The sequence below is a fragment of the Ovis canadensis genome, chromosome 21 (assembly GCF_042477335.2).
Source record: "Ovis canadensis isolate MfBH-ARS-UI-01 breed Bighorn chromosome 21, ARS-UI_OviCan_v2, whole genome shotgun sequence".
NCBI classification, from domain to species: Eukaryota; Metazoa; Chordata; class Mammalia; order Artiodactyla; family Bovidae; genus Ovis; species Ovis canadensis.
Window position 1 is genome coordinate 58,498,411 of NC_091265.1, and position 24,641 is coordinate 58,523,051.

At 53.8% G+C, this 24,641-nt stretch overlaps 1 protein-coding gene across 34 annotated transcripts in view; it reads left to right on the forward strand.

The window, feature by feature from the left end:
- Positions 1-24,641, forward strand: part of MARK2 (microtubule affinity regulating kinase 2) — a 55,972-nt gene that overhangs the window by 18,851 nt on the left and 12,480 nt on the right. For 14 of the 34 annotated variants that reach the window (XM_069566087.1, XM_069566062.1, XM_069566072.1 and 11 more), the window contains 2 exons: positions 21,424-21,600; positions 21,841-21,894. In XM_069566087.1, coding sequence (XP_069422188.1) covers positions 21,424-21,600; positions 21,841-21,894 — 231 coding nt within the window. Of the gene's footprint in view, positions 1-4,879; positions 4,926-5,273; positions 6,262-12,968; positions 13,355-16,445; positions 16,806-16,887; positions 17,085-21,423; positions 21,601-21,840; positions 21,895-24,641 lie in introns of those variants that run through there. The other 20 variants (XM_069566090.1, XM_069566079.1, XM_069566091.1 and 17 more) reach the window with 6 other exon arrangements.

Sequence of the window (24,641 nt, forward strand, 5' to 3'; positions counted from 1 at the left end):
CCTTTTATCAGCCTCGTGTCTTTGGTGCCATCCTTATTTTTTAACTTGGTCATGAGAAGTGCTGCACTGACTTTTCTTGGCGCGTTGCTGCTGGTGGCAAACAATGTCTTCTCCTCTCCTGCACCTCTGGTGTGCTCCCTTTATGTTTGGTACCATCAGAATCCTTTATCTGGTTCAGTTTTCATTCCCTCCTTCTGTCTTGGAGTGGTTGAACTCTGTTCTGAAATATATTTTTTAAGATAGTGTGTAAAAGCAAACCCCCTGCCTTTCTTGAAACCTCAGAAGCTGCTTGTGAAACAGCCAATAGGGCAAGCTGCCAAATCTACAGTTAAAACCGATCCCTTAATGACAGAATGTCAGACATTGATGTGAAACCTTCATTATGATTGTGGTGTGAGAGTTTTTCTCATTAATAAATGTTTAGGTGCTGAGCTCCCAGTTTCACATTTGGAATGCTTTCTGTTCTAAAATTCTGCATAGTAAACCATCCCAAAAGAATCTCATGTGGCTAATCTGCTATCAGCTGTGGGAAAGATTTTCAGCAAGCCAATCCCCATTCTCCTTCACCTATTTACTTGTTTTTTTAATTTCGGGAAATGATTTTCTTTTGAGTGAAGCGGACCAAGTCTCACTAGCTTTATCATTTTTAAGATAGAACTATATATAAAATATATAAACAAAAAGGACCTACTGTATAGCAGAGGGAACAATATAACTGTGTTCAGTGTCTTGCAATAGCCTATCACAGAAGAGAATATGAAAAAAGAATCTGCGCATGTTTGTGTACACACACATTTAACTGAGTCACTTTCTGTGCACCTGAAATATTGTAAGTCAACTAAACTTCAGGGTTGTTTTTTTTTCTTTTTTTAATTTATTTTAATTCGAGGATAATTACGTTACAATATTGTGGTGGTTTTGCCAGACACCGACATGAATCAGCCAGAGGGGCCCACGTGTCCCCCCGATCCTGAACCCCCTTCCCACCTCCCTCCTCTCAACTTCAGTTTAACAAAACAAAAAAAAAAGAACTAGCTTCAGAATTATTTTTCTCCCAACAGAGGAGGACTGGGGCTTTAATCTTTATTCCCAGGCCCTGGATTAACTTTGTTTTTTGTTTGTTTCATTTTTAAGACGATACAGAATCTTCTGTTTGTCTAGGGAATTTCTAAGTACTTTTAGGAGTGAGTATTCATTCCTTAGAACCTTCCAGAAGAATTCTGATGTTGCTGGTAGCCTGCTGATTAAGAATACAATTTAAAAACTGATATTAGTGTACAGCAAGCTACAACACTGAATGAACGAATTGATGAGGGAGACCAGGTTTGACAACTGATAACTGGGAGAGAAAAGGATAAATATGTTAACGGGTCTCCTCGGTCACAGCTGGCACTGAGATTCAGGGCTCTGGATACAGAGATTTAGGAAGTCCTTCCACTCTTTCACCAAGAGCACCCTATTCTGTTCTAATGCCAGGGGCATTTTTTGACTTGATTCGCATGACCTTAGCCCCAAACAACTTTTTTGACTTTGTGCTTAAGCCTTTCCTGTATCATCTTTGCTTGTATATTGGGCCTGTCTCTGGTTTCTAGTTGGGGATGAGACAAGGAAGACTGAATGACTGACTGTTCAGTGCATCTCTCCGAGTTGATTTCCTCTTAATCAGCATCTCACGGCTCTCATCACAGCCCACTCTGTGGGCAGGCCTCCCCATTCATTGGCGTCTCAGGGTTTAGATAGATCCTGGCAGAACTCATGGTCCTAGCTAGAAGCAGGACCTGGGGATCTCTAAATCTCTCTGAAAAATAACAAAGTCCTGACTGAAATTGCTCTGTGTTCTTGCTACCAGAGGGGCTTCCCTGGTGGCTCAGTGGGAAAGAATCTGCCTGCAGCGCGGGAGAGGCAGGTTCAATCCCTGGGTCAGGGAAGATCCCCTGGAGAAGGAAATGGCCACCCACTCCAGTATTTTTGCCTGGAAAATCCCATGGACAGAGGAGCCTGGTGGGCTACAGTCCACGTGGTTGCAAGGAGTTGGACACAACTTGGTGATTAAACAACAAGAAGCTTCTAGTGAACTGGAGGGCGTAGGCAGACTGTAACTCTGGTTCCTGGATTTGGTCGTGTGTTAGGTAGTGTGATTTGTGCTTCCCTCTCCTGTTAGACAGGCAGCTTTATTGAAGGCTGGGCCATATTTTATGCTTCTCCGCATCCCTTTCTTCCCTAGAGTCTATTAGAGTGCTTTGCACGTGATCGTCTCTCAATGAATTACTTGTGAAATAAAAAAGAAAAATTACAACATGGGTAGTATTCTTCACTTATTACCACCCTTGGGAGAGTGTGTCTGTATTGATTTGTGAATCAGACATCTGCCTGTTCAGTTTTTGACCATGTAAGTCACAGGTCTTAATAGGTTCACCTTAATAGGTTCAATAATGACAAAAAAGAACAGCTTTTTCAGGATGAGAGGCTAAGGAGGATGTTTTCCCCTATCACTGGATTGTCTTAAGAACCCAGAGAGGAGACCACAGGGAGGGTGTGCACTGAGTGAGGCCTGTGTGGCTTCCTGAAGTAGGGAGCGGAGCCGAGAGAGCCCTCCCAGCTTTGCTGAGTTGTCTTCTTGCCCCGGACACACAGCATCTCTGGCTGCGTTGTTGTCTCTGGTTATAAATTGGCCTCATCTTCCCCGCTTTTGCGATGGGTGAACAGAGGGACACTGTTGGGAGTTTAGTCCAGGGTTGGAGAGGCCGTGGGGTCTATATCAGAAGACTGTGCGGTTATCTTTAGTGGGAGAGCCACTCGGGAGCATGGCACTGAAGAACTGGCTTCACAGCACCTCGGCACCTTTCTGTGAGCATCTTAGGGGAGATAGTTACCTTTCGGAACTGACAGAGACCTGTGAAGTCAGGGACTGTGTTTCCCGGCCTCTTGCAGATAGGGCAAGAATGAGATGGCCATTTTCTATTTTCTTCTTGATTCCTTCATCTTTGTGACTCAGGGTGTGAGAGCGCTGACGTCTGCGGCTCCTGGTTTTGAAGCAGTGCGGAGGAGACCAGCTGTGTAGGGTGGTGGGGAAAGGACCTGTTGGACTAGTCTGCTTGGACCCGCCTCCCCTCCCCCGACACTGGGCAGGGAGGGTGAAACTGCTGCTTGCTGGCTTTGCCAAATGAGTTTCTCCTCATGGGTGGGATACCATAGCGGGCAGGTAGGCAAGCAGGCAGCTCCCTGCCAGGAGCCCTCCATGGAGCCGGGCTGCTAGGGAGTCGTGCTGAGAGGGGTGGGGGGGCAGGTGCTGGGCCCTGGGTGTGCCATCTGCCCTGCCAGGGGCTCACCTACTCAGAGCTGCTGAGGCTGAGGCTGCAGTGCCCTCGGGCCTCCTGGGAGGACTGTGGGTCACTGTGGCCACATTCGTGGTGTGCGGAGAGGCAGGGAGTGGTGAGGAGCTGGTAAATTGTGGGTAAGTGAAGTCTCGCGAGGAAGAGGATTCTGGCCTAGGGCACACTGAGTTCAGGGTGGTAGTGTTTCTAAGTCCAGAGTTGTCACCTAGCTTAACTTGAATTTTCTCAGCCCTGGGAGGAAAAGGTTTTCCAGTGTGCAAGCTTGGTGTCCAAGACATGTTAAGTGAGGGTTAGTTACGGACCCAGGCTTTTAGGCAGGTTGACACAATGTTAAGACAGGGTCAGGATGTGGTCTTCAGAACGTGCAGACCATGCCCACTTCCTGCTGGAAGGCTTGTGAGCACAGAGACACTGAGAGCCCTCACATCCACCAAGGACAGACCCTCCGAGCTCACCGCCAGCCCCTTCTTGTGCAAGTGGGGAAACAGGTCCCAGGAGGGTGAATGACTGGCTCGAGCGATACAACCTGTTTGGATGGTGCTGGATCTAGACTCGCTCTCTCTTGGGGACTTGGAGCTGTACCCCCATTGCTTCACTGCAGAAGCAGTCCTCTTGCTCAGCAGGCCTGTGCAGGGTCTCCCTGCAGCCCTCAGAGCAGAGGGGAGGCTGGGAAAGGACAGGTGGAAGGGCAGTCGGCCCCAGCTCCACACACTGGCCACGAGCTCTGAAATCCTGCCAGAGACTGCGTCTGTAGAGGCACCAGAAGGCCCTGGAGAATGGATTGAAAGCCACGGGCACCAGCTCTCCAGCCCTGGCCTAGGTTGAAGCAGTCACGTGGAGCAGAGATGTGCTAAGAGTTGTCAGGTAAAGAGTCACTCTGAAAAAGGCAGGAAGGCCCTGCCCTTGGCTTTGTCTCATGAATTAGAAGAGCATTTCTTGAAAGCATGTGAGGTGCTGGGCACTGAGGACACGGGGTTGGCTGAAGCCCTGGAACTTCCCTTAAGTCGCGCCCAGTCTCGCACCGGAGAAGGCGATGGCACCCCACTCCAGTACTCTTGCCTGGAAACTCCCGTGGACGGAGGAGCCTGGTGGGCTGCAGTCCATGGGGTTGCTAGGAGTCGGGCACGACTGAGCAACTTCACTTTCACTTTTCACTTTCATGCACTGGAGAAGGAAACGGCAACCCGCTCCAGTGTCCTTGCCTGGAAAATCCCAGGGACGGGGGAGCCTGGCGGGCTGCTGTCCATGGGGTCGCACACAGTCGGACACGACTGAGGTGACTTAGCAGCAGCAGCTGCAGTCTCGCACAGTGGTGAACCAGACAGCCACCTAGAGTTGTGAAAGAGGCCGGCCGTTCCTCAGGAGCCACGTCCCAGTGCAAGAAGGCTGCTGTCCTCAGGACGCCCGGAGTGACGGGCCAGGACCCTGTGAGGGCAGGGAAAACTTCCCGGAGGATGCAATGTCTGAGCTGAGGCTGCCTAGGAAGGAGACTGGGAGCGGAGGATAGAGGCAGTGTTCCAGGCAGGAGGAGGTGGCGGCAGAGGCTGGAGGGCTGGAAGGACAAGAGGAGACAGGTGGCAGGAGCGCAGGGTGAGACTCCCAGAAGGGACAAGGGCAGGGCTGGAGCCAGCCAGACGAAGGGAAAGTCGGAAACGGTGGCTCCGAAAACCAGTTTTACGTGTGTGTGTCCTTCGTGTGTGTGTGCGCTTAAGGGGAGCTGTGACCAGGAAGCCGCGCAGTGAGGTTCCTGGTGCTGGTGTCCTGCAGTGATGACTTTGATGTCCCCCACTTGCAGAGTTGAGGAGGGGCTGGTGTTTCTACACGCAGCTGTGGGTGGAGGGCAGGCCGTCCAAGGCTTCAGCTTGGGGGCCGGGCTGGCTCAGGACACTGGGGCTTCTTCAGGCTCAGGGCTCAGGCCCCATTTCCCTCTTCTCGTAGGGGAGTGACTCACGGGTCGGCGCTGCCACCGAGTGGGAAGGGGGCTCTTCAGGCTTTTCGGAGGCAACCTGTGGCGGCCGAGGCTCGAGGCTGGTGAGAAAGCGGAAGTACCCGGCGGCCATTTCTCCTGCCCCTCCTGACGGGTGTTTCTGTCGCCCCCGTGTGGCAGCCTTGGGCTCTGCTCCCGCCACGGAGGCGCGTTTCCTGTCCGTGAGAGGGGCCCTCCTCTGTGGCTGAGGCTCTGCCCGCTGCAGCCCGGCCCGCGAGAGGCCCCCCGCCTTCCTGTCCTTGGCAGTCGGGCACAGGCACTTGCGTGGTGGGCCCTAACTTTCAGGGTCGTGGAGATGACCGTGCTGCAAACTAGAGTTCAGGGCACGGCCGGCAAAGTGTGTGAAAACCGATCTAAGGTTAGCGTGGCCCCCGTCTGCCTCCCGAAGGTGTAATGGGACAGCGTTTCACTTGCTGACATGGTGGCCGTGGCCTTGCAGGCAGCCGGGCTGTCTGCTCTCCTGCCAGGGAGCAAGTTTCATTCCCATGCTAGTCCGGCTTTTACTGTTTCCCCTCCTGCCTTTCCCCAGAGACCATAAACCTGCCTACCTCCTGTTATGTTCTAGTTCTGATAGGAGTACCATTCAGAGTTCTTGGCAGGAGACCAGCCCACTTCTCCCCGGGTTGGTCTCCCCTCCTCTTCCCAGCGTGTCAGATGTGTTCGCTCCCCAGAGTTCTCTTATGCAGCTGGCTGGCCCCGTAGTGCCCAGAGATTGGAGCGCTCCTGCAGCGGGAGCCCAGCTGCTTCCCTCCCCAGTTTTAGGGGCTGGGCTTGAAAATAGAGACTCATAATCTCCCTTCCTCCTCCTTCCCCTCCGCCTCCCCCACCACACACTGAGCAAACTGGAGTGACCGGCTCGGGGGCACAGAGTGGGACTCAGCCCGCCTCACCGCTCTGCATGGCATGACAGCAGCAATCTGGAGGAAGATTAATGGACGCGTGAGTGTGTGAACTCTGGGGCACGTTACCGTCTCAGACTGGCCCTTGGTGGCAGGTGTGGACTCATTCTGGTGTTAGGGAGACCAGGACTCCTTCGGGGAGACGATGACCCAACCAGGTGTGTGTCTGCCAAGGCCACCACCCTTTCTCGTGCGTGGGGAAATGGAAAGTGCTTCTAAATACCCCTGCTCTCCAGAAGAGCTAGGTGGGTGGTTTGGAGAGTTTATTCTTGGAATCCCTTGCAGCACAATATCCCTTTCTTCCCTTAGCCGTGTCCTTAGCTCCTAAGCTGGACTTCCTGCCTTCACTTCTCATAGGATGGGCCTATGTCCCTGGCCTGGGTAAACCGGGGGTGGAAGGTTAGTGAAGGAGTCCCTGCTCTCTTGCTAGGAGGAGGAGTTGGGGGAGGGAGCCCAGGTTGCCAGCAAGTGTTCCGTGCCCCTCTCTGGCTGGCTGGGGAAGGGCGCCCCCCCAGCTCCAGTCTGCCCACCTCTTCGGACAGTCGGGAGAGCACCCGAATGGAGACCATCCTCTTGCTGCCGAGGCCCGAGCGCCCAAGGCAGAGAGCAGATGGTAGCCGCCCAGGCCTGCTGAGAGGGGAAGATTGGTTATTTTGGGGCTGTGACAAGCAGCTTCGTGGACGAGCACCAGCCAGGGGCCAGTTTCTGCAGTAACCCTGTGGAGAGCCCGGACGGCTGGGAGCTGCGGGGCCACAGGCGCTGGGGCTGACGCCGTCCCCTTCCCGTCTGTGGTGGCTAGTGATGTCGTTGTGAAGGTAACCCCCTGGTCGGAGAGGACAACCCTGACATCCTGCTGCCGGAGCCCCTGTGCCCTGGAGTTACTGGTCTCCCAATTCTAACTTTGATTCGGGCAAGAAGTGGTCATGCAGGAAGTTCTGTTTTGATAGTGTGACTTCTGATTGGGCATTTAGGCATCTGGGAACTGAGTGCTTTCTTGATGCAAAAGTATCCTGGAAACCCCTTACTTAAGCCCCATGCTACATAGATCTTGGTTAGACAGAAAGCCTCTGCTTGGACATTAATTTGGGACTGTTAATGGGGTCCTCTGTTGCTCATCCCTCTAATCTCCCTGACTCTTCTAACCCCCTGCCCCAGAAGCCAGACCTTTTATACGAAGAACTTCGGGAAAATGGAGCAGTGTCTCAAGGTCACTGGATCATAAGTGGTATTTGGCATAGTGAGCGGGTTTGGTGTTTGGTGAGAGATTTAACCTTTTTATTTGAGCAAAAGATTTCTTTGCGGGAGGCCTCTGTGTTGTATTCCCAGCGCTTGCCCTGTGCACAAGGTTTGCCCCCTTTCCTCCCGGACAGGTCGTTTTAATCCTCTTGCCCATAAACAAGTGCAGCAGAACGTGTTGGGCCAGCTCACATGACCTCGGTTATCTCTTCATGGGCTAGCCAGCATCAGCTTTGGATACCACAGTCACTTGACGTGGTAGAGCTGTCAGGGTCAAGAGGTGGAGATGCCAGGAGAAAGCCTGGGTCTTCCAGGAACGGGAACCAGGAGTGCCTGTGATTCCTTAGGACCAGGTAGGAGAAGTCAGCTCTCATGGCACAGGAGTGCGAAAAGGACAGCCAGACCGTTTCACTCCTTCTTGCCTTTCTCATCCCCGCACTCCTACTTCTGGTGTCTCATTTCTCTTTCTCCTGTGTCTCAGATCCTGTCTGCAGGGGCCCAGGACATGCAGCTGTGTCAGGAAACTGCCCCTGAGGCAGACACATGCCAGCTGTAAGATACAAAACCCGAGCCTGAAAACCCCATCTTCCCAAACAGTGATCTTGTTCTGTTGTGTGAGGACAGCTGGCGGCAGGAGCCTGGCTGCCACCGAAGGCTGCTGCGTCTTCAGACCAGCGCCGCTCAGGAGCTGGGCGTGTGGCTAGGTTCTCACCCCCACTGCCACTGCTCTGCGCTTCCGTGTCTCACCACGGAAGAGGCGGGGCTCTCGGTACATAACAGTCAGGGGCTCTAGCCACACCGTGTGAGTGTGTGTGTGTGGTTCTTAAATACTAGTCACATTTCCCATTGTGACTGTTAATTTGTAACATTTCCAGTTCCATATACCTGGAAAATCTTGGCAAGATTGTTGACATTGTGTATTTCAAAGCTCTGGTGTACACTCTGGGTTTTCCTAGGGTTGGATGTGTGTGCATTTTAAGTGCTTTTGATCGGGGCAAGTAGAGTGGCCTTTTATGGAAGGGATAAAACAGTTGAGCTGCTGGAGCCCTTTCTGGCTCTGCCAGAAAGCCACGTCCAAGTCCAAGCTGTGCAAATAGATGACCAGAATTTGGTCTTCGACTCCAGCACTCCTAGGCCAGTTCAAAAGATCCATCTCCTTTTTTTTTTTGGAAAATAGAGAATTTGTGGTAAGCATTGGGTAAAAAGTTAAAGCCAAAAGCCATGTCTTTTTCTGGCAACCTGCAGACTAAGTTAGGAAAGCATGTGGAATTACAGTAATAGTAGCTAGCCTGTCATGAGCATTGAGTATATGCCAGGAATTGTTCTAAGTGTTTTGGATGGTGTTGGATGATCCTGACTTTAGCCCTCCGTCTTTTCTTGATAGAACCCCCTTTATGCCTGTGGGTTCTTTGTCCTTGTCCTGGTGGTGGCATGGACCAGACAGAACAACAAGCTGGGGAGCAGTGTCCTCCCGCAGCCAGGCATATTCTTCTAACCAGAGGTATCCCAGCAAGGGGGTGGGGGGGGGGCGGGTTGCACTCAGTCTTCAGGTTTTTATTTAAGCCAGCATGCCGATTGGCAGTTAGAGCTGCCCTTCAGGATTTGTTGGGGGAGGATCTGTATCTCTTTTGCAGCCATCCTTTCTTCCCTGCCCTCTCTGAGTGAATTTGGAGGTGGAAAGCTAGAAACTTGGCTGCTTGCCTCCTTCAGAACAGCCAGCATCCTCTTGTCTGCAGTCTGTGTAATAAATAGTGCATCTCACAACGCCCTGCAGTGGCCCCCTTCCTCCCCAGCACCACCTGTCGGTTGATGGCTCTAGTTCCTGAGGGCTTCCACCAGCACAGGAGTCCACCTGCACCAGAGGACCTTGCTCCCAGGTTCACGCCACAGACGTCGGAAAGCTCAGCGCCTCCAGCAGCGTCCTCTGGACCCACATCTGCCTGCCGCCTTGGCCAGGGCTGAACTGGCCTTCTCTGGACTACTCCTTTCTCGTAGAACCAGCACAGAGTCTCTTTCTTGGATTCTGTCTCTGAAAAGATGAATTAACTATTAAAATGCTTTTTAAGAAGGCACTTACAGTGGAAAATGACTGTCACCTCATTTACCGTACTCTCTGCTCCTGGGCCATGCACACGGATAGCTGGAGCACCCTGGAGTAGGACCGTTGTTGCTGCCAGAAAACAAACGGTTTGGCTTCCCAGGCAGACCCAGGCCCGGTGTCAGCAGCTGTCTTGTGCTCAGTCCCAGGGAGAAACTTGTGCTTTCCAGTCTTCTCCACCAAGCTCCTGACAAATGAGCCCTCCTCTGTTTATCCAGCATGCTAACTAAGGCACCAGCCCAGGCCATGGCCACACCGTGTAGCAGAATTCAGCAGCCTCTGCCCTTGGCCTTGGTTGAGACTGCAGTGGTAGTGATGGGCCCAGTGAGGTAGAAAAGAGGTGTGTCTGTGACTTCAGTTACCAAGCAGGGAAGACAGTTCTGAAAAGTGTTTGCCCCGGCTGTGTCAGGGACTGTCCCAGGCTCCCCTCTACCTGCCCTCTCTGGAAGTTCTGCTTGGTCTTCCTTCAGTAGCCCTTCTGTTCCTTTCCTCCAGCCTTGTTCTTCATTTCCACCTGGATTTCTGTTTCCTTAGACCCTCCCTCCTGCCCAGCCACCCCAGATGTTCAAGTCCTCTTATGTCAAGCCCTCACTGAGAGTTTGAAGGTTAAGAAACCCCAGTCTCTACTACCCATGCTCCTTGGAGAGCAAAGATATGTTCCTGTCCCATGTTGGAACACTGAATTCACTTTCCGATTCTGGACTCTGGTTTAAGTGTCGTGTTACTTGCTCATTTGTGTCCGACTCTTTGGGACTCCTTGGACTATAGCCCACCAGACTCTGTCCGTGGAATTCTCCAGGCACGAATACTGGAGTGGGTATGAATTCTTTCTCCAGGAGATCTTCCCAACCCAGGGACTGAACCCAGGTCTGCATTGCAGGTGGATTCTTTACCATCTGAGCCACCGGGTTTAGGTGTTAAGTATGGTTAATACAGTATTTCAGAGACCGTGTTGGGCCCTGACAGGATGGGCTGGCCTCGTTTGTAACATGTTCCTATGGGAAAAGCTTCCTCCTCGGAATGGAACTTTGGGTAAGTTGGGGGTTTCTTGACTAATACGCTACAGCAGATTTGTGTGTGCCTTGTGGGAGCATTCTCATTACCTGTAGTCACAGCGCTATCTATCACAAAAGTAAGTTGTCTTTCTAGATGCCAAACGCCAAAGATAAACGTGCCCACACCAGTCCCTACCCACAAAGCGTTCTGGAGAGCTGTGCTCAGCCCCTGCAGTTGTTCTGAGTTCTCCATCCCGACTGATTTGACCCATTGTCAGTTAGCACCGGTTCGGGGGAGCCCTCACTGCTCAGCTTGTTTGTCCTTGCCTGCTTGGGTTTCTAGTGATCTGCTGAAGGAGGAGGATAACCCCTCGACCTGTAGGAACAGCCCTGTGGGCAGCTAATCACGGGAAGAGCAGCCAGTTGGAGTTCAGTGGTCACTGAAGTGGAGCAGCCACCTCGCAGCCTGGCCAGGTGGGGATGGGTGCTGCGAGAGCTGGTGCTGGCTTGGCGGTTTCTGCCCTTGTCCCACTTGAGCTCTGAGCTTGTGGCCACGGCGGCTTCTGGGCAGCAGACTTTAGGCCCAATCTTCTTTCTGACGTTTCCTCCTCCTCCTCTGACTCCCTCGCTGAAACTGGAGGAGTCGGGAGGTAGTAGTTTTTCCACTTTCAGAGGAAGGTGCAGTGGGAAGAGGCACTTGTTTTATTCAGCACCTTCCAGTGTAGAGCTGGGACCAGATAGAACCCAGAAGGCCTGTTTCCAAGCTTCATGAAGACATTTGAAGGAAACTGCATGGGAAAGGCAGAGACACGGGCTTAAATCTGCACCCAGGTAGAAAGGCTGTTGCATAAACGCTGAGAGGGGGTTGGTTTTGTTTTAAGATCTCGTGCTTCCTTTTCACTTTGTGTTGGCAAAAGCCCCAGGAGAAGATGGGGGATTCTGGGAGGAGATGATTATGCTGGGTGGTGAGTCAGCTGAGCTCCCCAGCTGCCGTTTTCCGTTCCTCTGCTCTTCTGGAGCAGGAGGCAGTTTGAGGAGGGGTGGGAGGCAGGGTGGGGACGCTGACTTTTACACAGAAACGAGGCAGGCGTGTGTGGATAATCTCTAGGGCCGACTCAGTTTATTGGTTCAAGGAGGGAATACTAAAGCAGAGCTCTCAGTGTGGCAAGCACCAAGGAACTGTCTCCTGAAGTCTCTGTCACGTCCCCAAATCAGTGGCTCTTGGAGTGGCCTCGGCTGCCTTACACTGTCACAGCAGGACACCATGGTTTTGACAGCAGGGCAGTGGAGGGATTGAACGTGGAGAGGCAGAGAGAGCCGTGTGAAGCGGGAGGGCCTGGGGGTTGTGGGGCAGCAGGGAGTTCAAGGAGAGGGAGCCCCCTCTGGGATGACTGGGGGTTGTGGGGCAGCAGGGAGTTCAAGGAGAGGGAGCCCCCTCTGGGATGAAAGGAGCCGGGGGTGGGAGTCGGGGGCAGCTGCTGCTTGGCTCCGCCTGCATTCCGAGTCCGTCTCCGGCTCTCCTTGATGACCAGCCCGGCCTCGAGCTTTGTGAGAGATGGCGCACCAAGGGCCCTGTCTCCCCTGGAGAGGAGGCTTGTTAGTGAGACTGATGCTCCACGGGTGTCACCCACCTTTGGGGCACCCAGTCTGTGGCCCACTGCCTGCTGGGATGTTGTCTGCAGAGTACACTGATGTGGGTTACTGGTGTAGATCCCAGAAACTGTCATGAAGGTGCCCCAGCATGTTTTCTTACTTATTCATTTGTACGCATTTATTCACTCATTACCTTACTGAATACTTCCGCTCTGTGCTATAGGCGTTGTTGTGGGCCATGAATCAGACAGACCAAGGGCCTTCCCTGTACGGTGTAGTCTAGTGAGAAGGACAGACAGTAACCAGTCAACTTCAAAGGGCAGTAAACGCCCTGAAAGAGGGGAGAGGGATCTTGCAGCCAGAAGCTTTGATCTTCCTTCCTCTGCCCTTGCTTATCTCCTTGAGGGAGGACGGGAGCAACTTTAGGGATCATAAAGCGGTGCCACTTTTATTCTATGTAGTTTCCACAAGTATTATAAAGCAGGGGAGCTAGGTGCGCTCCCTATTAGGCACTCAGGGCACACAAGGGTGATCTCTGACTTCTCAGAGCACAAAGAGCGGGGTTAAGGCATAGAAGCCCAAAGTCAGAAGAGCTGAGTGGGCACAGACAGGGCGCTGTGAGAGAGAGGGAGAGGTCACTCTCAGCTAAGAAGGTGTCTGGATAACTGTTTGAATAAAGGGATTTGGGATAAACAAGGGATAAGAGGGTTACTTAGATGGACCACTTAAAAGAAGGCGTCACATGAGAGCCGGAGCCTTTCAGTATGTGTATCTGTAGCTCTCCACACCACCATTCTGATCCATTCCAATCCGTTCCCTACATAGCAACCAGGGTGGTAGAGCTGGGGTCCTACTGCAGGTCTGTCTGACTCCGGAGGGACACCCTGCACCACTTTTACAGCCAGACAGCGTGCTCAAGACAAACTGCTGGGCAAAGAAAAGGCACTTAGAGGGCGGCCGGGGCACCTCGGCTCCCTGGCTCTTCTCCGTCAGCTCCCCACGATCCTGTGTCAGGAGAGCCAGACCTTTCTGCTGCAGACTGCTTTCTGCCTCCCCCAGAGCCCTGGGCTGCTGGCAGGCTGGCTCTCCTGTGATATGGAGGAACTAGCTGGTCTCCATGGTGACAGTAACCCACTGGTACGGGAGGAGCCGAATGGAGCGCGAGGCTGGCAGTGTGAGCTCCCCCCAGCCCATGGCACCGTGTGGCACTGGTAAGTTGGCTGTCTCTTGGGCCTCTTCGGAAAGGAAGGGGTTAAGGAGCTGACAAGGACGGGAAGAGCGGGCACACCTTCCTCCTCTTCTGGGCTGCTCTGAGGGCAGAGGCGTGGCTGCCTTCTCATTCACCCACTTCTCCTGGCAGGAGTGGTTTTAGGTTAGGAAGGAGGGTCCTTTTTGTCTGACAGCCTGGCTGCGGTAGGAATTTAACTTTTCCTCATTCTAGAAGGAATACCAGCTTTGCTGCACTTGTAATCAAGTTCTTAGAGATTAGAGCTCTTCTCAGAGCTCAGAGAACCCCTGTAGATGGGAAACAAAAGTTCCTGCCTGAAAGTGAAGCGAGATCACAGAAAACATGGGGGACACCTTGCTGCTCACCAGGCTCCGTGGTCAACACTGGCGTGGACTTTCTCATTTCCTCTTCACACTAATCCTGTGAAGTGGGAGCAGCTGGAGTCCTCATGTCTAGAGATCTGGCAGCTCCGAGTGTTCTTGCTGGTGGTGGTCTGAGCTGGTAAGGAGCAAAGCAGGGCTCCCAGCGGGCCCGGCGCCCCCCGAGCTCTGCCGTGCCGTCCACGGGCGCATCGTGAGTCTCGTGTACGGTCCCCGTCCTCTCAGTCTCTTGGAGGCAGAAGCCAAATCTCTCTGGACTTTGTAAACGGGCTCCAGCGGTGGGCGCTCATTGAAGGTGTGCTTAACAGGCTTAACAGTAGTTGGAGACTGAGACAGAGACCAGGCCCCAGGCGAGCGGATGCCCAGGGATGAAGTGGTATGGAAACTTCTAAAGCTCTGGTTGCTCCGTAGAATCCACTGTGTTTGAAGAGGAGCCCAGCATTTCAAGTGACTCAGAAGACAGGAGATTTGAGGGGTGTTCCTGGCACGCTGGCTTCTGTGCATGAAGGGGTGTGAGCTGGAGGGTGGCTCAGCTCGGCGCTCACTGTGGTCAGTTCTTGCCCACCAGACTTCCAGGCAGACGCTGGCTCTGCCGTGGCTGCTGGGAGGTGCGTGGACTCCTTGCGTGGCCTGGGCTGCAGTGCCGTCTCCCACCCTCGGGGTGAGACTTGCAGCTCAGACAGCCGGACGACAGCCAGCCACCTTCCTTTTGGCTTCGCCTTGGTCGCAGGCTTTGCTGGCCTCCTTTGTTGGGGAGACATCTCCCCTGGCTCGGAGAAGGGAGCGGTTTCATACAAACCCACCTCCCCTCTGCAGTGGAGTGTTGGGATTGCAGGGGTTCCTCAGGCGGAGGGTCACAGTTCACGGTGGGGGTGCGTCCAGGCCCTCCACCCGTCCGTGCTTGCCAGCCTTCCCAGAGCTCTCCTACCCAGCACGCTCCGCTGGCTTATTGACTCTTGGCAGTTGAGAGGGACAGTTGCTCAGGCTGAAAGGGTGCAGAGAAGGCTCTTGGGTGCCGTGAAGGAGGAAGGGTGAAAGAACTCGCGCCCCATGGCGTGTCAGCTCAGTCCTCCCGTCTCTCCCACACGTCTCTGAGGTCAGTGCTCGGTACCTCCTCAGTTTACAAAACTGTCACTGCCTCCCACAAATGCAGTCAAGGAAACGATCCCTGCGTCACATCGCAGAACCCTGGAGGCTAGAAAATGAAGCTGTTTGACCCCACTCTGGCATCTGAGCGGAGGGGCAGGCCTGACAGCCCAGGGTCCAGAATAAAGCCTAATCTCTTCCACTGAGTTGAGTGCCCACTTTGAAGGAGTGAGAGGAGGGGGTGCTGTGAAACAGTCCCCAGCCCCCAAACTGGCCTTAACCAGACGCTGGCGCTCCTGCTGTCCCAAGCCCCTTTCCTGAATCTTCGTATCTCTCCCTCCTCTGAGTCTGTGAACAAAGAACCAGAGACTTCTGCTGCTTTGGGGAAAAATAAGAGCAGATTAGTCTTCAGGAAGGGTTGAAGGGAAGCTGGTAAATGCAGCCGTGAGGAACAGCAGAGTGCTGGAGTGGGCACGAAAGCACTGGGCCCCAGGCCCAGCTCTGCACTGGCAGGCTGGCCTTGGGCAAGTCTCTTAACTTCTGTGCTTAAATTTCTCATATGTAAAATGAACATGCTAGGTTTATGGTGTGGAGAACACAGGACGTACGTGCCAGCAGACGGTAGTACCAGGGATGTCGAATCTGTTGACCAGGGCTATACAGAAGGTGAACACGGAGTAGCGCCGTCTGCCATGTGTCTGTGCCAGGTGCTGTGAGGGCACCGGGAGCTCTGCCCTTCCCTGGAGGAGTTTATGGCCTCCTGGCATGAGCGCTTTAGAAAGAGTTGCCTAATGGGAAAGATGCTGGCCTAGAGTAGTGGAATGAATGCAAAGTAGATCTGGCAGCCAGAGGAAAAGTCAGCACCGGAACCCAGAACGCGGCAAGGAGGGCTCAGCAGGCCCCTGGACCGCTGGGGCTTGGCCAGAGGAAGGTGTGAGGAATGGCTGCCCCTGCTGCGCCCGGGCCTGGGGGAGCCTGGAGACGGTCTCCCAGAATCGGGGCTGGAAGGAATTAGAGAAACGTTTGGTTTGTACCCAACCTTTGGGCAAGATTTAAGATGAAACATCTCATTGTCTATCAGTGATGAAGCTTCTTCATCTAGCATCCATAGACCTAAGGGGCTTCCTAGGGTTCCTGAATCTCCTGATACGATGTCCATATCGCTCCATAAAAGTGGAGTGTGCATTTTTCTAAGGGTGAATGCTGCATTCTGTGAAGTAGGACGTCCATCTGCCACTGTTGGACAGCTGGTCCTGCTCCCCCCCACCCCCACCCTTGGTCCTGATGGAGGGTTTGCCGCCGCTCTCTGGGGCAGCCTGTCTGATTCACACGGAGGCCCCCCCCCTCCGCTCGCAGATGTGAGCCCCTAGCCAGGTCCCACCTGCTGCAGGTGCACTAATGGCTTTATGACAGCCTGGGCTGGAGTAAGTCTCCTCCTCACCCTCTCCCAGCTGTTACCCAGCAGAGCACCTTGGGGAGGGTGGGGCAGCCCACTTCCGGGGAGGGGGAGGGAGGAGGAAGTGGATCTAAACCCGCCTCTTTCTCTCTCTGTCTCCCTCCCTTCCCGTTCCCCTCGGGCCCCTTTCCTCCCACCTGGCTCCTGGGTAGTGTCCGAGGACTGCGTGGGCTTCCTGGCCACCAGGCCCCGGCCTGCACGAAGCCACGGGGCTCTGTCCCCGTCCCTCTCCTTGCCAAGCCCGGGCTTTCTCTGCTAGTGGTGGTTTCGGTTGCGACACAGTCCGGGTTCCCAGAGCCGCTCGGCCTGGCTGCTGCGCTCTTTTTCATTGAGGAGGTGGTGGAAGGTGTCGCCTGCTTCAGCTGAGTAAGGGTGGCTGGCGGCGCCAGCAGCCCCCGCCCTGGGCCTGGCTCTTCCCGGCCTCTGTACTTTGCCCTCGCTGCCTGACAGGTTCTGCTCTGGGCTCTGCTGAATGGAAGTCGCTGGGAGTCCTTGTCCCTTTCTCCAGCCGGGTATGTTGCCCCCTGTTTTTGTTTTGTTTTTTTTGCTGTGGAATTGCCCCCTCCTCTTTCATCCCTCCCACCCCACACACAGGACCTTTGAGGAGTTGCTAAATGGAGCCAGGCACTGACTAGCACAAGGCACCTTCCTGGGAAGAGGCACGGGCTAAGAAACGAAGAGGGTGAATCCCCAGGGAAGAGTCGACCCTCAGGTGGAGTCAGCAGGCCTGGCCAGAGTGAAAGGAGCGAACGAGACAGGCCGAGGCCCCAGGTGGGCGCACGAGTGCCACGGTGAGGGGAGACGGCGCGGGGGCGGCCCCCGGGGTCAGTGCCCAAGGGGCGGGTTTCCTCCGTTCCGCAGGGCCCAGGCGCACTCTGCCTCTGGCCCAGGAGCGCCTGTCGCCCTTCCCAGCTTGGCCCCTTCCCGGCCCTGGGGAAGTCTCGGGACACTCGAGGCCAGCCCTGAGTGCAAGGCCCCAAAGCGTGAGGTTTTCTCGGGAGGAATTGCTGGTCAGAGCCTCCAGCGTTAGGGAAGGGGCCCTGCCTACCTGAGTCAGCGCCGGGCCGCTCGGGGTGGAGGCTGTCTTCCGGGCGAGTCTGGCAACACGCCTAGGCCGGGTTATGAGATCCCAGGTTGAAGGGCCCACTGGATAGAAGACTTTGTTTTTCTTCATCTTCATGCCCTGAATTCTGCCCTCTTCTCGAATGAGGACCCCAAAGCTGCTTAGGCCCAACTTCTCAGTCCAGTCAGGCCTGCTAAGTAACCTGCTTGTTTTGCTATTTGGTTCCAAATCCTACCTCCCAGGGTGACCCCTTGTTCTTTCTGAAAGCTGCCTGAGGGCCATGGTGTCCACTTTCATCGGACTTCTGAGACCTTTGGGCCCTGCCCATTCTGTGGTGTGGGCCAGAGCTTGGAGGATGTCGTGTTCCGTGTCTGTGCGCAAGGAGGATGGAGGTGGGGGGCAGAGCGTGGTTCTGGCCAGATCCTGTTTAGTTGGCCCAGAAGGACAGCCAGTCGTCAGCCTCCCACCTTGTTGGTGAGATCTGTGTCCAGGTTACGTGGGCCTAGTCAGAGCCGTGGAAGGGGCCCTGTCTCCCTGGTCGCACCTGCACCCCTGCCTCTGCTTCAGCCTCCGAAGAAGCCACCGGGCGCAGGGCCCTGGGCCAAGGAACGTTTCCTACTGAGGACTTTTCTCTTCTCCCCCCCGCACCCTCTCCTCACTCTGTCCCTCATCCCTGCTGTGGGAACTGTGTCTCAACATGGAAGAGGGAGAGGGGTGAGAGAAGGACTGAGTCCTTGGCATCCAAGAGTTGAGTGGTTTTGTCAGAAAGGGGAACGTGTGGCTTGTAGAGCAGGGAAAACAAAGAACACGCCCCAGCGTTTTCTGCTTGTTTGGGACCCAAACAGGCGGAACCTTCTCTTTGAGTGTCCTGGAGACCTCGCTTGGAACTAACCCTTTGCAGCTGCCCTGGCAAGTCCCCTCCTGTGAAGGCAAAGTGGCTGATGCCCAGCTGGGACCTCTCCCCAGCAGGGACATCTCCCCAGCGGGGGGACCCTACATCTCTTGGCCTCCATCTGAGCTGCAACTGGATCAGGAGGACTTGACTTAGATGTGAAAGTCTTGTTGACTGTGAGACTTTCTGGCTCTGCAGACAGGCTGTGTAGCATTTGAAGTGAAGTGAAAATCGCTCAATTGTGTCTGACTCTCTGCGACCCCATGGACCGTAGCCTTCCAGGCTCCTCTGTCCATGGAATTCTCCAGGCCAGAATACTGGAGTGGGTCACCCAGCTGTTCCTTTCTCCAGGGGATCTTCCCAACCCAGGAATTGAACCCACATCTCTCATTTCAGGCGGATTCTTTACTGTTTGAGCTACCAGGGGAACCAAAAATAATGGTAATCGTGGTGGTTCTTTATTAAGCATTGGCTAAGGCATTTTACCTGTTCTTTGGAAGGACTGATGCTAAAGCTGAAACTCCAGTACTTTGGCCACCTCATGTGAAGAGTTGACTCATTGGAAAAGACTCTGATGCTGGGAGGGATTGGGGGCAGGAGGAAAAGGGGACGACAGAGGATGAGATGGCTGGATGGCATCACTGACTCGATGGACGTGAGTCTGGGTGAACTCCGGGAGTTGGTGATGGACAGGGAGGCCTGGCGTGCTTCGATTCATGGGGTCGCAAAGAGTCGGACACGACTGAGCAACTGAACTGAAGGCATTTTACATGTTTTCTGTCACTTAATGAATGTGAAATAGGACTGTTTTATCGCCACTTTACAGATAAGAAACTAATGCTCGTAAATGGGGGGAGCCTGACCTAGACCCTCGGCCTGTGGGACGGAGCTCCTCAGCACCCACTAGACCATCTACTGGCACCCGCACGTGGGAGCATCCCATGTCGGTCATCTTTTAGGATTTCTTCCTGCCTTGTAGTAATGTCATCTCCCTCTTAAGGACGTTGTTGATGATAGTAAAGTTAACGTGTTGAGTAAGAGGCAGATTTGGGACCTGGACCCTGGCCGTCTGTCTCTCCTCCTGTACTCTTAAGTCACGCCTCTCTGTCCCAGTGTGGAGGGCGTTTGTTGCCATTCCGTGAAGATAGTGTGCCGCTGAGCCTGGGAATGAGGAGTGGGGAGAGGGTGCTGGCCAGCTGTGCCGCGCAGAGCAGCCCCAGGGCTGAGAAGCATGGAGGCAGAGGGGCCGAGCTCAGGATGGGCAGTCGGACGCCCAGATTAGCTTCAGGGCGCGAAGGACCCAGACCCTCAGGTCGACACTAAATTCTCATTCCAAACTCTGAGGACTTGGTGACTGCCAGACTCCTGCTGCCTTTGGCTCATATCCTCAGAAAATAGGGGCGTGACCAGAAATTTAGGAGGTGAATTAGAGGTTGCCAAGGAAACTTTTCCACCCATCTTCCTCTCTCGGAAGTGGGGGCAGAGGGAGGGTTTTCCTTGTTCGTGGCCCCTTACGGCTGAAAAGCAGCTGGCTGGGGAAGCATGCTCCTTGCCGAGGAACCCTGGACAGTTCCTTGGGTGGTAACAAGTCATTTCTTTGTGGTTTTTGAGGGTTTCACTGAGAGCCAGAAAGGACTGTGAAAGAAAGAACTTTGAGGCACGCTTCTTTGGTCCCCCTGCTTGCTTCCAGACTGTATCCTCGAAGCTTCCAGGGCAGCTCTGGACGGCTCTGGGACCGAGCTCTGGCTGCCCTTGACCCGCGTGGCGCTGGAGTGGTGGCACCCGGTTCTCTGAAGAGGCAGATCAGGGCTCTTGACCAGTGTTAGACCAGACTCTCAACAGTTTGATTGAGATGTAACTCACATCCCATTCAGTTCACCCTTTAAAGTGTACGCTTAAGGGGATTTGAGTAAATTCATGGAGCTGTGTATCCATCACCACAGTCAGCATTTCATTTAGAATGTTTTCATTACCGCAGAAAGAAACCTCAGCCCATAGCTGTCATCCCTAAGGCCCCTCCCCTTAGGGAAGGCCCCTCCCCTTAGGGGAGTCCCCTCAGCCCTAGACTCATCTCTTTTTCCTGTCTTTCTGGATTTGCCTACTCCAGAGTAGGCATTTCATGTAAAGGGAATGGCGCAGCCTGCAGCCCCTCGTGGCCAGCCTTGCTCACTTAGCATAACGTTCTCGAGGTTCATCCGTGGGGTAGCATGTGTCGGTGCTCCTCCTCCTTTCTTTGACTGCCCATGAATATTCCACTGTGTGGATATTTCACAGTTTGTACGTCCATTTGTCAGTTGAGGGGCATTTGCATTGTTTCCACTGTTTGGCACTTGTGAATGTGGGATATTATGAACGTCCATGGGTGTACAAGTTGTTCTTGGGTGTGTAGCTAGGAGTGGATCACTTGGAACTCTACATTTAGCCCTCTGAGGACCGTACAGGTGTTCATACAGATGGATGTTTTCATCTGGACGGTGCCTTTTTTGTGTTATGTGTATGTGCCTGTTGGTGCCAATTGTTGTCATTTCTGCTTCCGCACACCCTTATGTGAGCTAGGGGATATCTAAGGAGGGCCTTGCTCAGATCATCATTCCATGTTTTCATTGCACAAGTGTTCATTGAGCATCTACCATAATCCAGTCTACCTAAGTGCTGGGTTGTATCAGTGAATAAATGATACGTGCCCGCCCTCATGAGCTTCCATTCTTACAAGATAGACAACAAATCAACACAAAGTCATACGCAGTAAAGACGAATGTAAAGCCCTGGGTGCCGAGTGCTTTGCAGTAATTTTGACCACATTGCCCCTTCGAGTGTTCAGTTTGGGCCTGATTAAAGTGTGAGCAGGCCACAGGGAGGGCAGTAGGCGGCGCTCCCCTACACGAGGAGGAGGAAGTGTTGGGCTGTTCACGGGGGACGTATTCCAGAGAGTGGAGCCGGGGATGGGACGGCTCGTAGTAGGATGTTGACCCTGGACCCCAGGCTGTGTTCTTTTGGAGTGGAGCGGGGCTCGCTTTCCCTCTCCTCTTACTCCCCTGACTTATGACTTGCTCTCTGCATGCCTCCCTGCCCCCCTACCCCAGCCTCTTAACAATTTTTTGCAGAGAGCTAAGGGCCAGGGCATGGGGAGCTAAAGGGTGGCACACTTAAAGGTGTGCGTGTTTCTACCCGGCAGCCCCCCTTGGGACACCTTGACAAGCCCAGCAGTAAGTCCAACATGCTGCGGGGCCGCAACTCAGCCACCTCTGCTGACGAGCAGCCCCATATCGGCAACTACCGGCTCCTCAAGACCATCGGCAAGGGTAACTTCGCCAAGGTGAAGCTGGCTCGGCATATCCTGACTGGGAAAGAGGTGAGCGCCGGACCTGGGGACACGGCAGCATCTCCCACTGTTGATACTCCAGCAGTAGCGGTAGGGCTACTCCCCAAGGCAGCCTGCTGTTTATCAGGCAGAAATGAGATCTGAAAAGAGAGGGATGCTCAGAGGGATAGGCTAAGAAGATGGCGGAAATAATGAAGGGAGAAGCAGATTTGAATCCTGACCTTAGCGTGGTCAGAGAGATAATCTTGGGCTTTTTTGTCTCTTGTGCAGGTAGCTGTAAAGATCATTGACAAGACTCAGCTGAATTCCTCCAGTCTCCAGAAAGTAAGCTCACAGTGCATCCTGTCCCTCTCTAAGCCTTTGTCAGGGGTCGCTCATCTGCTGGTCCCATTTGGACCTCCTCCTGCACCCCTGGGCTTCCCAGGTGGCACAGTGTAGGAAATTCGGATTCAGTCTCTGGGTCGGGAAGATCCCCTGGGGAAGGAAATGGCAACCCGCTCCTGTATTCTTGCCTGGGAAATTCCAGGACAGAGGAGCCTGGCAGGCTATGGTCTGTGGGATCCCCGAGTCGGACATTATTGAGTACGCACAGACACGTGAACCCCTGGTTCAGACTCTCCAGTTATTTTGTTGTCCCCACTATCCCTCTCCATGGCTCTGCTCTCTTCAGGGTTTTGTAGGATCCTCTGTGCTGACTTCTGCTTGGGCTTCCTGGCCTCAGACACTGGCTCGATAGAAGTCTTTCTGCCTCTTCCCAGCCCCTCAGCCTACCTGTCTGACCTACCTCCTGCATCTTGTTATTTTCTGGCTTGTGACCAGCCTGTATGCAAAAACGCATGTATACAGCTATTACTCGAAACATAAGCAGTTGCTTTAACATCTGGAATGATGCAGGGGAGTGGCTCTAAGAAGTACAGGGATAAGAGGAGGCAGAGAACCTGCCCCTGGATTCTGGGCCAGCTCCATTTCAGAGAATGGGGATGGAGGGCTGGGGTTTTTAGAAACTGAACTCTAGTTTCAAGCCTCTGATAATACATGCAGATTAAGGACAGGTACTCCCAGTTTTCCCTCTCACTTTTAGGCTCCTCCTGACTAACAGTTGGCAAAGTGATTTGCATGTAGTCTTTGCAAGGTGAGACTTTTGCTTCCCTTGACGTACAGTGGAAACTGAAGTCTTTCTAGCTGGTCAAGGAACCCTCCAGGTGGCACCACATATGTAGGAGTGAGGAAAGAAGGCTTTCATTTGCAGAGGAGGGACAGCTTACCAGTGACTGTCGGTGCAGAGCCAGAAACAGCCCTCCCCCCACCGCCCTGGGCTCAGGCAGTTTAGAGGAAGGAAGACATCTCCCATCGGGCTCCCAGAAAGCAGCCCCTTTTCAGCTCAGTCAGATTTGCTCATTCTCCAGATGACCCTGGCTCAGATTTTCTGACCTTGATTAACCCAGATCTTTTGATCTCATGGCAGATTGAGCTTTCCTTTTCATGAGTACATTGTGTTAGTTGGGTTAGGAGAGGGTATAACCTCATGCTAACAGAGCCAACTACAGCGAGATTGGGAAGCTTGGGGCTCGGGGTTGGGAGTTGTTACTGAGAGAGACACTCACAAAATTAGTGTGGGTTGAGGCGCCATGACACAGTGACGGCCAAAACCAAGGTGTTTCCTATTGTTTTTGGTACCCCTGGGATCCCCTCACGGTTCTTTGAGTCAGAGGAAATGTGGCTGTCATCACCAGGGCTTCCCTGCTGGGAGCTTTCCGGAAGGAAGGGAAAGAGGGCTACTCTGGACACGTTGGCTCAGACCCCACAGAGCAGAAGCCAGCCTGGTATGAGCCATTCGGTCCTTGGAGCATCTCAGGCTGCCAGCGTCGGCTCGGCCGTCCTGTCTCCCACTTGTCTCTTCTCCCTGCCTCTTCCTGCCTGGCTGGAAAACACCAGCACCAGACAGATGTCCCTTCTAACCCACTCCATGGCCAAGGCCAAACTGACTCTGGCCAGACCTCTCTGTTTAAATTTGATCCCAGCAGCAATCCCTAAATGACACACCTTGAAGAGACTGGCCTCTTCAGGGCTCTAACCAAGCTCAGAAAAGTCCACGCTCTCCTAGGAGGGCACTCTGCAGGCCCAGCGAGTGCCCTCAGGGGAAGGAGCCCTGGCAGCGGCCTTCAGGCCCCATTTCAGTGTTGCTCCACACTCCTGCCACTGAGCTGGTGTCCAGGACTTCTTGCCTCTTCATCCGCTTTATCTCCTGGGCCAGAGAAGAAAGCAAGGAAAAACCTGGGCTCTAACAGAAAAGGGGAGTGAAGGTCAGAATCAGGTTTTCAAGAGTTGGAAAACCTGTCTCCCATTTCCTTTCCAGCTCAGGAAAGCTCTGGGACTTCATCAAAGGGGAAAACAAGATAGGTTCACTTTCTCCCCATAAAATATAGCCTAAATCAGGTCTCCATACCTCCCCTCAAAAAACAAAAACAAAAACGCAGAACAGCCAGTTCCGCCCCTTGTGCAAGTGGGAAGGCCTAGAAGTTACCGAAACCACACCCCCAATTTTCTGGCCCCCGCAGAGGGGATGGGGTTCATTTCTGTCATTTTTCTTTATGGAAATGTATGGTTTGGAGTCCCTGATTTTGTTTCACAAAGAGAGCGTGAGTGTGTGTAGGTGGATTTGATTAAAATTGGCATCAGCTATATATAGGAGTGGCTTCTTCTGTCACCACCCTGAGGCCCAGGAGAGAAAGGCGCACCCACGAGTGCTGAGCCCTCTGACTTCTGTAAGTCGGAAGACAGTAGGGTCCCCCTTCAGAGCTCCCTGCCCTTTCACACAGACCACACTGGAGTCTGCTTTGTCTGTGAACTGTAGAAGCAGCTCAGGTTCTAAATATTCATGTCCATGGGCTCACACTCCCTCCTTCGGAGGCACCCAGCCAAAACCGTCTGCTGCTGGGGGGCTGGATCTGAGTAGACAGCGCCTGAGGGCACAGCTGGCTCGTCCGGATGCTGCCCCTGAGGGTGCAGGTCGGGAGAGCCCCGCTGGCCTCGTGCTGACCCTTCTTGCTCTCCTCCCACCTCGGGTCCTT